A 14,821-nucleotide genomic window follows, 5' to 3' on the forward strand; every position below is an offset into this window, starting at 1 on the left:
TTAACAGTTTCCTACATTTCCAGGAAAAAAATAAAATAGAAATAAAAAAACCACAAAATAACAATCAATTGTTCAAGAAATTAAATGTTATCTAATATTTTATATTAAAAAAAATCGGTGTCGGTAGGTCAACGTGATTTCCGGGCGGCGTCGTGGTGTATGTTCACTGATCCCACGGCGCCGACTCAACCGGCGAGAGGGAAACCCGGGGGGGTTTTAGTGAGGTAGGCCTTCAAGTCTGGAGGGAGAGTCCCCACATAATATATTTTTCTGTATCTAATGGAGCAATAAACATTTTTGATGTAACTTCCCTTATGCCATTCTTCCATGAAGAGTGCGATATGGTTCTTTCTAAAAATTAGTTGGAAGATATTAATGGTTAAGTTTTGTACTTTGAGTAACAATTGTAGTTTTATGAAAAAATCTAAAGTAATATTTTTGTTTCTTTTTAACAACTTAATAACCCAAATCTGTGAATACTGGGAGAAAATAAAATTGTATTAAACATAATAATAAAACTGTATTTCTAGAAACATTTGCAGACAACAGCTGTTAATTAAACTAGGACTCTCCGTACTTTCTTAAGTAGAGGATATAATATGGTGTCAGTTCACAGTTACTGCAGAGTCTACAGTTTTGTACTTTGGCTTGCTGTGGGTGAACGGTAGATACCGGTACTTTATCATATGCTGAAATAAAAAAAAATATATTATTGATCTATGATTTTCATATTAGTTATCACATTAAGTTTATGAACATTTTTAAGCTGGTTCTAAAAATCTTAAAAAAGGAACTAGATTTTATGGTTTTTTGAAATCAATGTTCTTGATAAAATAATCAACAAATAATAACTGGCCTTCTAGTTTGAACTTTACAACACTATCATATTATTATTCTTTATCATGTTGTTTCCGGCTAATTGGTATAAAAAATTAAATTATAAAATTATATACAGAAATATAGTTGTAGTAAAGAACAATGATGAGATAACTGATTCATGGTTAATATCTATTCAAACACTATTTAACATTTCTTTTGAAAGGTTTATTTTTCATCTATTGAAATCAACTGTTTCATAAGCAGCCGATTTTATGGGATGAAAATACAGTTGCTGGTTTTTTTTAATTATTGGTTTTTACGGCTCTGGGTACGTTAACCATTTGAGCCAATCCTCAAAACGATCACAAATTATTAAAGAAAAACACACTTTATAAGAAAAACACTTTTCATTGCACTTGCACGTAAATAGTATGATTGCATGCAAGTTAACTTGACTATAATGCTCAAATAAAACCCTCGGACCTTTTTTCTTCTCATTACCAACCATGGCTGTATTAAGAAAAAAGTTCCGAGGGTGTTATTTTTGGGCATTATAGTCAAGTTTCCCTGTATGCAATTATACTATTTACATGCAAGTGTTTTCATTGCATGTTTCACTGGCGGTACGGGAATTACAAACCTCGACTCCAAAAGCCCTCAGTCTTCGACATTGCGCTTCTAATAGTCTCGTTCATAATTCCTTATTTACCGCCCTTGATACACAATGTACTATTAAATTTCGTTCACTGCATTAAATGTGATGTTTCATAGTGGTTTATAAAAGTTTTTCCTTGAGAGCAAAATTGACACATTTATTGTGTTTACAAAAAAGTCAAGGTTTGAAAGGAATCATTTTCCATTATACTATTAACTTGGGTACAAAGTTTATAAACATATGCACTAAATAATAGCAAAAAAATTCATAATAATGAAATTATCAGTAATTTAATAATAAGTCGAAAGTGGTAATAAATATGGTAATGTCCATATATGTGTCGCAGTGAAAGAAAAGATTACTATCTTTTCATAGATAAGAGCATTATTTATTATCTTTCGCTCAACATTCGAATGTGGCTTTTGTGAAATGACTGTTATTGTGCTTATTAACAGAAGATTAATACAAAAAATATATATTCACCAAAAGAAAAAAAAACGTAAAAATTTTGTTCAGTGTTCAGCTTTTGTAAAAACTATATCTTGTGCTGAGATATACGTGGGTTTCAATTCTATTTTTTAGATTTCAGGACTAAAACTCCTGGCATGATTTGCATTGTTGTGTGGGATTTACTAGATACATAAACTATATGGAGGTGCTAGATAGGCCTAATTTTGTTTGTGATAAGCTATCAAATCTTAATTGTAGTACAGAACATGAAAGCTCTTGTGCAAAAAAATGTTATCTGCATAGTGCCTAATAAAATAGTATGTACCACATACCTTGATTTGTCTCTTCATAGTAATACAAAACAGGGTTATAAAGTACATGACTAATATTGGCCAAAATACTGGAATATTGAAAGCTTCAATGAAAGTGCAAAAGAAGGCTATCACGGTACTCTTAGTGACCGAGAGCCAAAACTTGAATTCTGGTAGCCTTCGAATGAACGGTCTGAACTCCTCAGTGGCGCGGGTGGGGAGAGCTGGGCCATTGTCATCATCACCTGAAATTCAATTTTAAGAACTGCAGTTACAACAATTTTGAACAATCAGTAGACAGTATCTGATAAGTTCTAACTTTATAAAAAAAATTAATAATTGAATTTGAAATAAATACACATTAATTTTATTATTATAATACCTATTTCAAATTTGGAATGAATCATTTCTACACTGAATCACTTAGCCAAGAAATATTTGCAATGGTGTGAAGGCCCACTCATTTAATGCATTTAAATGAAAGTGACATATGTCCCTCCTTTCCTATGTCATATTTTCTTTGTACTATATCTAGCGAATAAATTTTTTCATATAACATCTTTCGCTTACCATCAAAATCCATAGCTGGATCAATTTTAGGTGTAAGGAATGCAATAAACAAATTCAAGTGGTATATGCCCAATGCATATGTGACTATGTACCAACCCTGAAACAGTAATATAAATTAATATGCAGTCTAAATAAATTTGTTATTTAGTTATAATAAATCTTTTTTAATAATCTTAAAATGTGTCAACTTCATTTAATTCACTTGTAAAGGAAGTCACTTAATTGACAGTAGTAAAAAAATGCCCCTTTGCAGGTTTTGGTCTCTTCTAGAGGAGAGTAGTGCCACCATAGAATTGGTGATATGAGATCAAGGATATGAAGAAATACCTACATAATAAGTTGATGCTACATAAGTAGACTGGAGCTTTTTCAGGCTGTATAATATGAATTGTATAAGTAACATTGAAGCATTGTAGAAGAATAAAATAAAACTTTACAAGATTGACGGCAATAAGTTTATTAAGGAGTCACGACATTACTAGAGACTATAAGTTAACTTGTTACATTAAATGAATATTGCTCAACTATCAGGGGTCAAAACAAAACTTAAAAAAAGAACCAAAATGAAGAAAATATTATAAATATTGCACCATTCTTATATTTCACTTGTATATAGAAGAGATGACTGCTAAAAGTGTTATTTCAGTATGCCAGTTTTGATGACAGATTACTTGGGATATTTTCTAGACTATACAAAGGGCTTTTTAGACTTACTTGTTTAGTAAATATTCGGATAATAAATATAACCACAAGCAGTGCACTGCCAACCCATCTGGACTTTGTGTGTGGTGTCCATCTGTCTAAGGTGCTCTGGTACAGCTGTGAAAGTAATATGGGTTAGTTAAGGTAATAACTAAGGATATTTCTTTTTATTTTGTTGTACTATATTATAAGAAAGCACTAGTAACCGCAAATTAAAAATAACTTTAAAAAATTATAAGTTCATTAATAGTTTACTAGTTTTGAGGAACTTTTACAACATAAAATGCGTTCATTTAGTTCGATATTCACTTTACCAACAAATTGTATGAATCGAGTGACACGATTGCCCATGATTAATAAACTGAACAAACCAGTCATGGTCTACAACCCAAAAACACTAGACGTTAACCATGATAGTTCATGTACCGCTTCTAGAAAGTCTATTTAACAGTATTACCTGAGAAATTCGAGTCCAGGCTTGCGAAAATATGTTCTTTCTGCTTGTTTCAGCCGATAAATCATTTCCGTCCATCATTTTGAATTGCTTTTGGTTATCCTAAATCTAGCATATCACTGATTAAATGAATATGTTCAGAGGGTACGACTGTTAAATATAGTTCATAAATAATAGTGAATATTTTATTATTTGATTATTTTTACATTTAAAAATTAAATTCACTGTGATGATACCCACGGCCAACAAAACGTTCATCCATTGCCGCAAGTAGGTTTTCTTTTTTTTAAATTAAATTGGTAACCAATGGAACAGCGGGTTTTATAACTATTTAAGGTTTTGATTGGTCAAATTATGACAGGTGTTATTTTATCCAATCCTAGAACTGCTTACAATTTTCACTGATATTTGACGTGCCTGAAGTGACGTGTAAATAGAGCTACCAACCTAAGATGCGTATATTTAAGATGCGTTCAAATATTATCAAAAATTGAATATATTTATTTACCGTGTGCAGGGAAACGACGGACTAGCGGGTAAAACATTAATAAGGTCATTATCACATTACACTGTTGCTTTATTCCACGACGATGGTTTACTAGAATCTCGCAGTATATACGGTACAATAGGAAACAGAATGGGAGTAACGGCAACCGGACACAGGCGCCGCGCCGCCGCCGGTTGCTACTTCTGAACACTGACACCCACAGAACAATAATAAATACAGTAGAAGTGGTTAGTTAGCAGCGTCTGACGCGAGTCAAGTATAGGTCGCGAAAGACCTATCTGAGTTCAGTCCGCCATTTTCGCTTTGTATGATATCGTTGTCATTTTTTCTTGCAAATTCTCTAAAATCCTAGAAAAATGCATTATTACGCTGTTTTGGAGTGCAAAAATGATAGCAGCACTAAAAATATTACCCGTTGTGGTATTTCATATCATCAGAAAGTCTTGTTTTAATAAATTTTCAATTTTCTGTTTATCGAAATTTTTTTTTTGTTACAAGTTTCTTGTAGAAACGAAAGTAAACCTTATGCTCTTGCAATATGGTCGCTTCTTTTTTGGAGAAATAAATTAATAACTCCAATTCGTCGTCGTTCAGCAATTAACCGCTAGATGACAGCATATTGATTAAAATTTCAATATATCAAAACTACGACCAATTAATATCAAGATTTTGTAGTGTAGCTTTTTGAAAAGAATGTGGAGTTTTGGCGACATCGATCGGCTGACCGGCAAAATAAACGATAATGTACTGTTTAAGAAATTTAATGAAATTATTGTTCTAATTACATTTTATACATTGTTATTTTACACTTTGTAAAGATAATTTGCTCCTAAGTAAAATCTAAGAGACTACCAAATAAATAACATAAAATTACGCTACAGGTAGGCTCTATACTATTAGCTACTCCTATTATTGCAGTTTATTTACAACACGTTATGTATTTGATAATAATATACAATAAAACGTATGTATTTTGTTTCTTAAAATATCATCGCTTTGAATACATATAAAGAAAATTTTGGTCCAGCTAAATCCTATTCTAACACAACTAGGGAAATAATGTAGATTATTGCTATTTTCATCATCAGTTTGACATTCACAGTGAATAACACTATATGGTGTAAAATGCTCGTAGTATCTCTTACGAAATGTCGATATAAATGTAATGTTTACCAATGTATTACTTTATAAGCATAATTAATTACAATTAACTCTCACTTATTACACAGTAACTGCTACTCCGTACTCTCAATACTAAACTCATGGCAAGCGTTACGACGATGTCGCGTACTCCGCGAAAATAAAGAGGTCCATAATTATAGTAAATGCTAGAATTAAACGATGATTTAAATCAACAAAATACTGATTAAAATGTACTAAGTAACAATTGTATTCAATAAATGCACAATCATGCAATAATTTCGAGCTAATCACTTACATTCTAGCTATACATTCCATTTTGAATAATAGTTTTAAGGCGAAGTATTGTTTCATGGAAATTATATTATTAACAGCCGATAAATACAACGTAATATACACCACTCAAAAGAAAATAAGAGCCGTTTTTTGCAAAAAAATATTAATTAAGGTTTATTATACATATTTGGGGAAGACTGGAATTAGACACATTACTCACTCTTATGTATCTTTAGCATCTTGGCAGTTGTGAAAATACTTAAATCTATCCACTGATTTACAATAAAAAAATATCAACCAAACATTTTCCTTTAAAGGCACAAGCTTTCTTTTGAGTAGTATTTGTGTACTCATTTATAAGACCAATAAATGTTATCCTCAAAACCGCATGGGTTATATTGGACATGAGATTTTAAATACACGACACCCATACATGGCATCTTTCTCAATATTTACTTACTAGTTTAATACTATAAAATTATTCATAATATATTGATGGAAATTCAATAACCGAACAACTCTTCAGTCGAAACTAAGGAACTAAGAGATATTTGCTCAAAATTTATATACCATAGCCTCAGATTGTTGAGAATATATAAATCACCAAGTTATACTATTGCTAGGCGTCAGAGATGGGAATATCATAGTTATAAGGGGTTCTACACAAAAATAGGTTAGGTTATACAATGATGTGTCTGCCTCATAAAGTCCCTACTTATTTGATCTTATGGACACTATATGTGCCAGACCATCTTTTTGATTTGAGATCCCTTTCAAAAAATTATAAAATAATTGTATATCAGACCTAGAGCAATGTACTTCTATTAGAAAACTTCATATGGGTTATTACATGTGATATGTACAACTGCGTACTTATTTTACAGCAGAGAAGCTTTGGATTTGGTTGCTGTTGTTGGAAGCCACCCATGAGCTGAAGACATCTCTGAAACACAAAATTAACAGGTTAAATCAATGTTAAAACTTGCTAAACTTTTGTTGCATTTTTTTAATAGCCTGTGGGTAAAAATTATAATTTATTTAATACACAATTAATCACACAGCAAATAAATACTAGTAATAGACTGGTTAGTGGGCGGGGCGCGCGTTACCTAGCTTAAGAGCAGACGCTCCCAAGAGTGTCAATAGCGCGTCAGTTGTCGTTCGAATGTACAAGATTGTTTTGTAAAAAAAAATTGAAATATGTCAACCATTATATCATGTCCCGTAAGAAGGTCATGTTTACAAAATACTCTGGGAGTGATTTCCTTTCATGACTAAGTACTGAAACTCTGTATTTCGTAATATTTTGAATACAATATTAATATTTCGAAACAAGAATATGTTGTGGCAACCCGGTTTTAACAATATACATTGGTTGCTAGCCATCGCCGCCCGTCAAAAGAACAATTCGAATGACGCTCAATGAATTGCTTGCACTAGCGACATACTCCACTTGGAACTGGGTCCGCGTGTTGTAATCAAATTATCGATAAGTAGTAACTCTGTATTTAAAAACCCGGTTCAGGTTTAGTTACAATGTTTTTTTTTATTATAGCGGTACCAATGTGTAAACATAAATTGTTTACAGGTATCTAAAAGCCAACAATTTTGATTACTTAAATGTTTTGGTCTCGACGCTCACAATAGCGCGGGTATTAACTATAGTTAGTAAAAATTTATTTAAATTTTATTTTTTTAATTTCAGTAAAAACGGCATATTAATAGAAAAAAGGCAGAAAAAAACATAGATAGGAGACGTACAGTATCGATAACTTTACCATGCACGTAAGTACGTGGAGTATCAAATGAAGACTTTATGAAGATGGAGATTTTCTTTCATTCGTCTACATGATTCCTATCTCCCTATTTGCTTATTATGCGTCACCTTCATCCGCTTGAGTTCTTAGTTTATCACAGGTATGATTTGTTGAGGTACGAACCTTATACGACAAACGCATAGTTTCTTACTGGCTGTATAGTTCTTAGATTCAAATTCCTACTGACAATGAAGTTCACTCTCATGACACCTCATTCTTGTTTAGTATCTTGTGTTCTATGTTTATCTCATTTAATATAAAAGTTATTATTTGTGCTCTCTTTGTTTATTTGTGTACAATCTACGCCATCGCTGCTGCGCTTCTTGGGTTCTACCTCAAGATGATTCATATTTGCAATTTTTGTATTGATTTTTTTTTAGTTTCCCGCCGTATCCTTTTTAAAGGAGAAATGGGCTGAAGCAACAGGCAGAAAAAGCTGGGTACCTACTAAATGCAGCGCCATTTGCAATAGGCACTTATGACATCAGATTATATACCTATGAAAAACAACATAAAAATTCTAAACGTAGGTATTTCTCACGCAAGAAATAAATAATTTGGTTAATCGGGTAATTTATGACATGAAACTCAGAATTGCCTTCGCAATTTATAGACCACATCAGAATACGAAATTAATTTCTGAAGCATTGTCATTTATTTTTCGTCAAGTTTTCTTAAAACAAATGATTCGTCTTCGGAAATAAGTATCTTCATTTTCTTGACAAGTTCGTCGACGCTGTATGTGTTGTTATGTTCAGTCAGTTTAGAAAGAGGTAATTGTGGAATAAATATTTCAAGGAGAATAAATATTTTTATGATGACTGCTTTAATATTCAACCCGTCCAGTGATTGGATAGACTTGAAATCTAGTATGGTACTTAAAGTACGATGACAGTACAATATATCATTAATGCAGTGATTGTAGTGTGTAGTTACGTATACAGACACGCCTGCGTAGTTAATATCAATATTTGTATGTAGTAACACCGTATGCGTATTTGGTGACAAATGTGTGCGCGTAAAAGTCAGCTACCCTGGTCCTCCAGGAAATTGCATTAAATGCCGTTTCCATATACTCCGTGGTTAACCTTAATTATAGCAAGTATAAAGCAATGCCTAGTTCAATATTCCGCTGGTTATGAAACATAATGTCGATATCATTCTATCAGTAGATTGTCAACTTTTTGCTTTTGTTCTAAGGCGTTGATGGTCACAGGATTCTTAGTTTTGAAACGTGTGCATATGGCGACACCGGTTTTCATACTAATGCATGCCTTTCATGCTTGACGCCATTTCCATTCTTCTTTTTATATATAAATAATTTTATATAAATTCTATTAATTTTCATATTGTATTTTTAAATATTTTTGCCAAAAACAAGTTTATTTTAAAGATTACTAAATTTTCATGTCTTAATTTACATCACGTGATTTAATAAATTAAGGAACGAAATTGTGAATTCATGGAATCCAAGAAATATACCTGCAATGGCTGACGACACACTCATTGGAACAATATTCGTCCTCCCATTCACTGTTAGCTATGGCGGGGTTGGTGCAGCCTTGGCGGATGCACGACGGCGTGCTGCGGTTCTCGTTTTGCTGTAAAACAAACCTGTTTCACTTCCCCTACTGACCTTGAGACTTGAAAACCATCCTAACAAAGGATGAAAGGGCTTGTGTATTGCACTTTAGAAGAATTTATTTTTATCACAAGACCTCAGAATACTTTTATTATTAAATTGTGCAGTGGGTTGTTTCATTGTTATACAAATTGTCCATTACAGTAAATTTCGAAACAGTTTGCACACAGAGTATTATTCAAGGATCATTTTTATTTGTTGTATGCAAAGTTCGAGAAATAGACAGTATCTGTTAGATTGATATTTTAATAAAATATTTTTTTTTGTAAGTTTTAAGCTATACCCAATTAGAACGTAACTTACATCTGGTGACTTCTGTGGCATGCCCGCATTTCCATTGCTGTTAGGTGAATGAGACTCAGCTTTGATAAGTTGATTTTGCTGCGGTTGGGTTTGTTGTGGTGGGGGCTGCTGTGGAGGAGGTTGCTGTTGGTTTTGATGCTGCTGTTGCTGGTTTTGTTGGTGCTGTTGTGGTTGAGGATGTTGCTGCATTTGCTGCTGGGGGTGTGGCTGCTGCGCATGGTTCTGTTGCGCATGCTGCTGTGCATGTTGCTGTGGCATCTGTTGTTGAGTGTGTTGTGACTGCTGCATCTGCTGCTGCTGCTGGTATTGCTGTACTTGATGTGCTTGCTGCATTTGTTGGTGCGTTTGTTGCATTTGCTGGTAACAAAACATTTCGGTATTTGTAATGTTCAAGTATGTGCACCATTATTATTAAAACCAAATTCAATTTTATATGCAAAGTAAGAATTAATTTTAAGTACAGGTAAAAAAACATCAGTTATTAATTTCTTATAAAAATAGTCTTCAAATCATTAAAATTTAAGAAAGTTCTAGTACAGTCCAGTCATCTTCAATAAAAGTGAAATTAAGAATGTAAACATTTACAAATGCACACCTGTTGATGATACTGCATAGCATGAACAGCACCCATAGGAGGTGACTGTGACTGGACCTGCCTGTATCCAGGAGGTGACAATCCAGAGTTAGGGGGGTAGCTGGTGGGAGATTGTTCTGGTTCATAGCCTATTGGAGAGTGTGCTAGATTAGGCTGGCAGTTCTGTGGTGAAGTTGTTGGGTTCACTTGGTAGCCTTGAGGGGATTGGCTTGGTATGTGCTGACCCTGCTGAAAAGAAAATTTGTTTTCATAGGAAGGAACAATATTTTTTCTTACTATACTGTACACAACAGCTTGTGATGTTAAAATAATTGTTAGTCATTACAATCAGAGATGGGCAGCAATTTAAAACTCAATTAAAAAAAAACTTGCCCAGATTTCAGTTTTAAACTATTTCTGCCAAAAATCGTGGGTGATAACGGCTAATACGGAATTTAGCATAATGCCATGTTTATTACAAGTTACCACGTGAACAAAGCCTTTTTTAAACGAAAAAGAGGCAACTCCATATAATACCCAACTTGCAGCCCCATGGAGTCTCACTCTCTACTAGTAGTAATCGTAATGTGTATCCCTAAGGATGCACATAATGATTTTATTTTTATGAAAATTGATTCAAGTGTATACAACATGTTTGGTATAGATTAATTTAAAAAAAAACTGAATAGAAATATGTAAGCAAGCAATAAAAATTTTGTAATAATAATCATTACATTTGAAAAAAAAAAAACTCTTTACAAATATTTAGTTGTAAAGGTTTTTTTAAAGTTAAAGTTAACCCGATTAAAACCAGGCGTTAATATAGCATCGGGTTAAAAGTAGGGCACTTGCCCATCTTTGAATATAGCAAATAACTGTGTAAAATAACAATCTATAAGTGTATTATAAAGTATTTGCACCAACCTGATATTGCTGTGGATTATGGGGCATAGTGCCCTGATAGCCCTGAGGAGATTGCTGAGGGTTTGGTGGGTACCCATGAGGTGCTTGTCTGGGGTATGTACCCTGTGGCTGTCCTCCAGGGTAGTTCTGTGGTGTGTACCCTTGTGGAGCAGTGTTAGGACCGTACCCTTGAGGTGAATGACCATTTCCGTATGTCTGTCCTTGGTAGTAATTCCCATACGCCGGATTCGTGTTATTAGTGTGATTATACATTGTTGGACTCTCTTGCTCGCCGCCCTGGAACAAAATTATATATTGTAAACACAACTGCTTCTCTCACAGCATGGAGAAATCTTGATTTAGACATATAAACACTTGTACCTTGTCTATAAATAAAGCATAAGAAGCTTTTAGGTTAGGAAGCTTTTAGATATGCTTCCGTTAAAGCTCGCAAGTTCTAAACTGCAAATAACTAAACTTTATACATCGGTATATTGAGGACGAACGCTTCAGAAGAAATAATTACATACAATTTGTTTAACTTTACGAATTATACTAGAAAATGAGCACAGACAAAACAAACGGGACAAAGCGTGAACTTTTATATGTCAGTCCAATCAATAAGCTTCGCTGCAGCGCCCTCTGTTTTGTACTAACAAGAGCGTCTTTAGTTTCTGTAATATGAATTCTTGCTGCTAGATGTCGCTGATTTAAAAAGTTTTGATATAATCCTACGTTTGTAGGAGATGAATATTAATGGTTTTCTAAATTAGCTCAATGTTTATGATATAGAAATTGGGCTCTTTACATGGATTTATTATTGTATTTTTTTTTACGACGATTGAAGTAGAGAACCTGCGTTCAGTCTAGTCGGTCCAGTTAAAGTAGGGTTAAAGGACGCATTCGAAACATCTGGATTTTTTTAACCAAATGACGAGACAAACAAATAATTTCCTTGTCTTATTAATTCTTATTGATATTAGTCTTATGCTGATGAAGACGCAGAAATCCGCAGTAAATGCCAAAAATAATTTTCACACAAAAAACAGTGATGCCTCCGATAATGTTGACTAAAAGCATACCAAACTTGACACATTTGCTTTTGGGCCGTTCCTATTGCAAGCAATAGAGTTGAATTTAAATCTTAAGTGTCGAGCTTGACAAGCTCCTGTACTATTTGTTGTCTACTGAGACTACACACGGCCTAAACCCTCGCCTGAGAGGAGACCCGTGTCCAGCAGTGGGACGTATAAATGGGTTGATGATGATGATGAGTTTAAATTTTAATGTCGTTAATGATCGATATCGGATCGGAAAGTTTTCACAGTGTATAAAAAAAGGTAAAGGTAGCTAACGTATCCTGGAGTGTAGATGATGATGTATGTACTACTTTCTTTCATCTTATTTTTTTCTCCAAAGTAAACACCAAAAATAAAATTCATACAAATATAGTAATGGCATCAGTATTATCATGGTATCAGGGAAACCTATATAATAATACAATTTGTATTCTTCAGATTCATACCCATTGTCATGTTTGTCAGGGCTAGTTTCCTTTTAAGTTTCCCCAAAATTTGTCGTTTTCAGGTGATAAAACCTCGATAGTTGACTGTTCATTAATTGTTATATAAAAAACTTCAACTATTTTGCAATGGCTATATAATAAATAGCTGATACTGTAGATTTGGGACTATTGTGATGTTATTTAAAATATGTTAAAATTCTTGCAGCCAGCCTACTATCAAGGTTATTTTTCCTACAATATCTATTTTGTATTTAGATACATAATTGATTGATTACCTTTGAAACGAGGCTAGCTCTATAAGCAGCAAGTGCTTTAAGATATTCTTTTTTCGCCACTTCCGTTTTTTGTTTGTACACCTGTGAGAAATACAAAGTATAAAAAATATGTATAAAAAATTATGAGCCATATATTTTTATTGTACAGGTACACTTGTAATAAGATCTTCGTCGTGCTTAGAGGTAACTCACGCTTTTATGTTCTGAATCTAGTCCATCCCACATTGATGCGACAATTTTGGAAACTTCGCCGAAACTCGCGTTCGGATTTTGACCTTTAATAGCCGCTTGCGTGTCTCGAAAGAATAAGGCATATGCTGAGACAGGCCTGCAAATAAAATCATACTATTTTAGATATTCTCTTGCAATCTAATATAGAATGGACCACAGTATCACTGTGCCAGTATGATTGTTGTTTTGTTTTGTTCCATTACAAGTCGTGTTACTGGAAATTTTGCTTACTTCTGTGGTTCATTAGGGTCTCTTTTCTTCTTTTTCTTTTGAACTTTAGGTTTTTTCTGCATTTGTCCACGATTTATTCCGTTATCTATCGGTTCAGGCGAGGACCTTTTTACGCCCATATTGGCTACGCCAATCTAGAAAAAGACAAATAATTAAACTCGAAAGCCAATAGGAATGCAATTCAAAATATAGTTCATTGGCAAATCTACAAGAGTACATATTTCTATAAATATGTGTATAAAGTGATAAAATTTGCCTATACCTGATGAAGCGTAGTTTGTTGCTGCCGGCTCGCCGAGCAATAATGGATAGGCAGAAGGCTTTCCGCGTCACCAGGCAACTACCAACAAACAACCAATTCATTAGATTTTGCTATGTTACGTGATTCGAACTAAATGTTTCCATAAATACTAAAAAAGTAATAATGCCAATGAACTATATTCAGGTAGCTGAATGTATGACGATGAATTGATGAGACAGAAAGAGTGGGTGTTAATTCTGAAGGGCATCTCAGTGTATCCTCCAGGTAATTTTTACGCAGTTGAAAATTGTCAGGACTGTTTCTTTTTGAACAAAAAACTTTCCAAAAAAATTGCAGAGGAACAAAAATGATGTTTATGTCCTTTTTTTTCATGGTCTTGAGTATTGCTAGACATTTGCTTGTGTAATTCCAGGGAGCTTTCATTTCTATCAGGTCAAAACAATCAGTATACAAGTAGACTGACCTGATCTTTGATTTTAAGACATCCTCTGCAATAAGTGAATCTTAAAATGTTTCCAATGCTTTAAGCTCCTTGAAATACTGAACATTAAACGTAACAATTGAAGGGGCAAAATACATTTCTCATAGTATTAAAATGAGAAGCAAAGTTTACAAGGAAGTCAAGGCCACTATTAAGCACATTAGTGAATGGTGTTCTCAGCTATGTATCAGCTTGTTCCCACAATTTCAAGTAGCTTTGCAAGTGTAGTAAAACAGGAAGTGATTATTATATTCTCAACTATGAGAACATTTACACAGCTCAATTAGATAGGTGTGGTAAGTGAAAATTATGTAAGTTTCTAGAAGACAGGTTTCAATGAATTTATAATTAAGATTTATGAATGATTTTAATTTGAGATCAAAAGAATACAATATTCATAAATAATTTAGGAAATGATGAATAAGTAAGTGTAATGTAACATCTGAGAACATAGAATAAGTATGTTAAGTTGGCACTACGTACTTATGTTTAACTTTATAGCAAGCAACATAAAAAAAACAATCATCACCATAGAGTGAGTACCTCATATGTGACTTGAATGAAATTTTTGACGAAAAACCATGTGGTGTAAAATTGTATTACCACATTTTCTTTGCAATAGCGTTTTAATTATATTTTAGTAGTTATTAATAAATTAATACAAGTGCTTTGGGACTTTAAAAAAATGAACA

At 33.3% G+C, this 14,821-nt stretch overlaps 2 protein-coding genes across 7 annotated transcripts in view; both read right to left on the reverse strand.

The window, feature by feature from the left end:
• Positions 1-533: 533 nt before the first annotated feature.
• On the reverse strand, positions 534-4,207 carry LOC113237465 (protein RER1). Its single transcript, XM_026473951.1, has 5 exons — positions 3,965-4,207; positions 3,520-3,624; positions 2,806-2,902; positions 2,257-2,480; positions 534-689 (listed from the first exon to the last, which is right to left on the reverse strand). Exons 1-5 carry the CDS (start codon positions 4,040-4,042, stop codon positions 606-608), a joined length of 588 nt encoding a protein of 195 aa, XP_026329736.1. The 5' UTR covers positions 4,043-4,207; the 3' UTR covers positions 534-605.
• Positions 4,208-5,345: 1,138 nt separating this feature from the next.
• LOC113237431 (TOX high mobility group box family member 3-like) overlaps positions 5,346-14,821 on the reverse strand; it is a 36,230-nt gene continuing 26,754 nt past the window's right edge. For 2 of the 6 annotated variants that reach the window (XM_026473892.1, XM_026473891.1), the window contains exons 7-15: positions 13,649-13,726; positions 13,387-13,520; positions 13,117-13,252; positions 12,925-13,005; positions 11,146-11,421; positions 10,243-10,470; positions 9,648-10,004; positions 9,185-9,303; positions 5,356-6,828 (exon numbers count right to left, since the gene is read on the reverse strand). In XM_026473892.1, the coding sequence (XP_026329677.1) occupies positions 6,759-6,828; positions 9,185-9,303; positions 9,648-10,004; positions 10,243-10,470; positions 11,146-11,421; positions 12,925-13,005; positions 13,117-13,252; positions 13,387-13,520; positions 13,649-13,726 (1,479 nt within the window). In that variant the 3' untranslated portion in view covers positions 5,356-6,758. Of the gene's footprint in view, positions 6,829-9,184; positions 9,317-9,647; positions 10,005-10,242; positions 10,471-11,145; positions 11,422-12,924; positions 13,006-13,116; positions 13,253-13,386; positions 13,521-13,648; positions 13,727-14,821 lie in introns of those variants that run through there. The other 4 variants (XM_026473893.1, XM_026473894.1, XM_026473895.1 and 1 more) reach the window with 4 other exon arrangements.

The sequence above is a fragment of the Hyposmocoma kahamanoa genome, unplaced genomic scaffold (assembly GCF_003589595.1).
Source record: "Hyposmocoma kahamanoa isolate Upper Pololo Valley unplaced genomic scaffold, ASM358959v1 93, whole genome shotgun sequence".
Classification (NCBI taxonomy): domain Eukaryota; kingdom Metazoa; phylum Arthropoda; class Insecta; order Lepidoptera; family Cosmopterigidae; genus Hyposmocoma; species Hyposmocoma kahamanoa.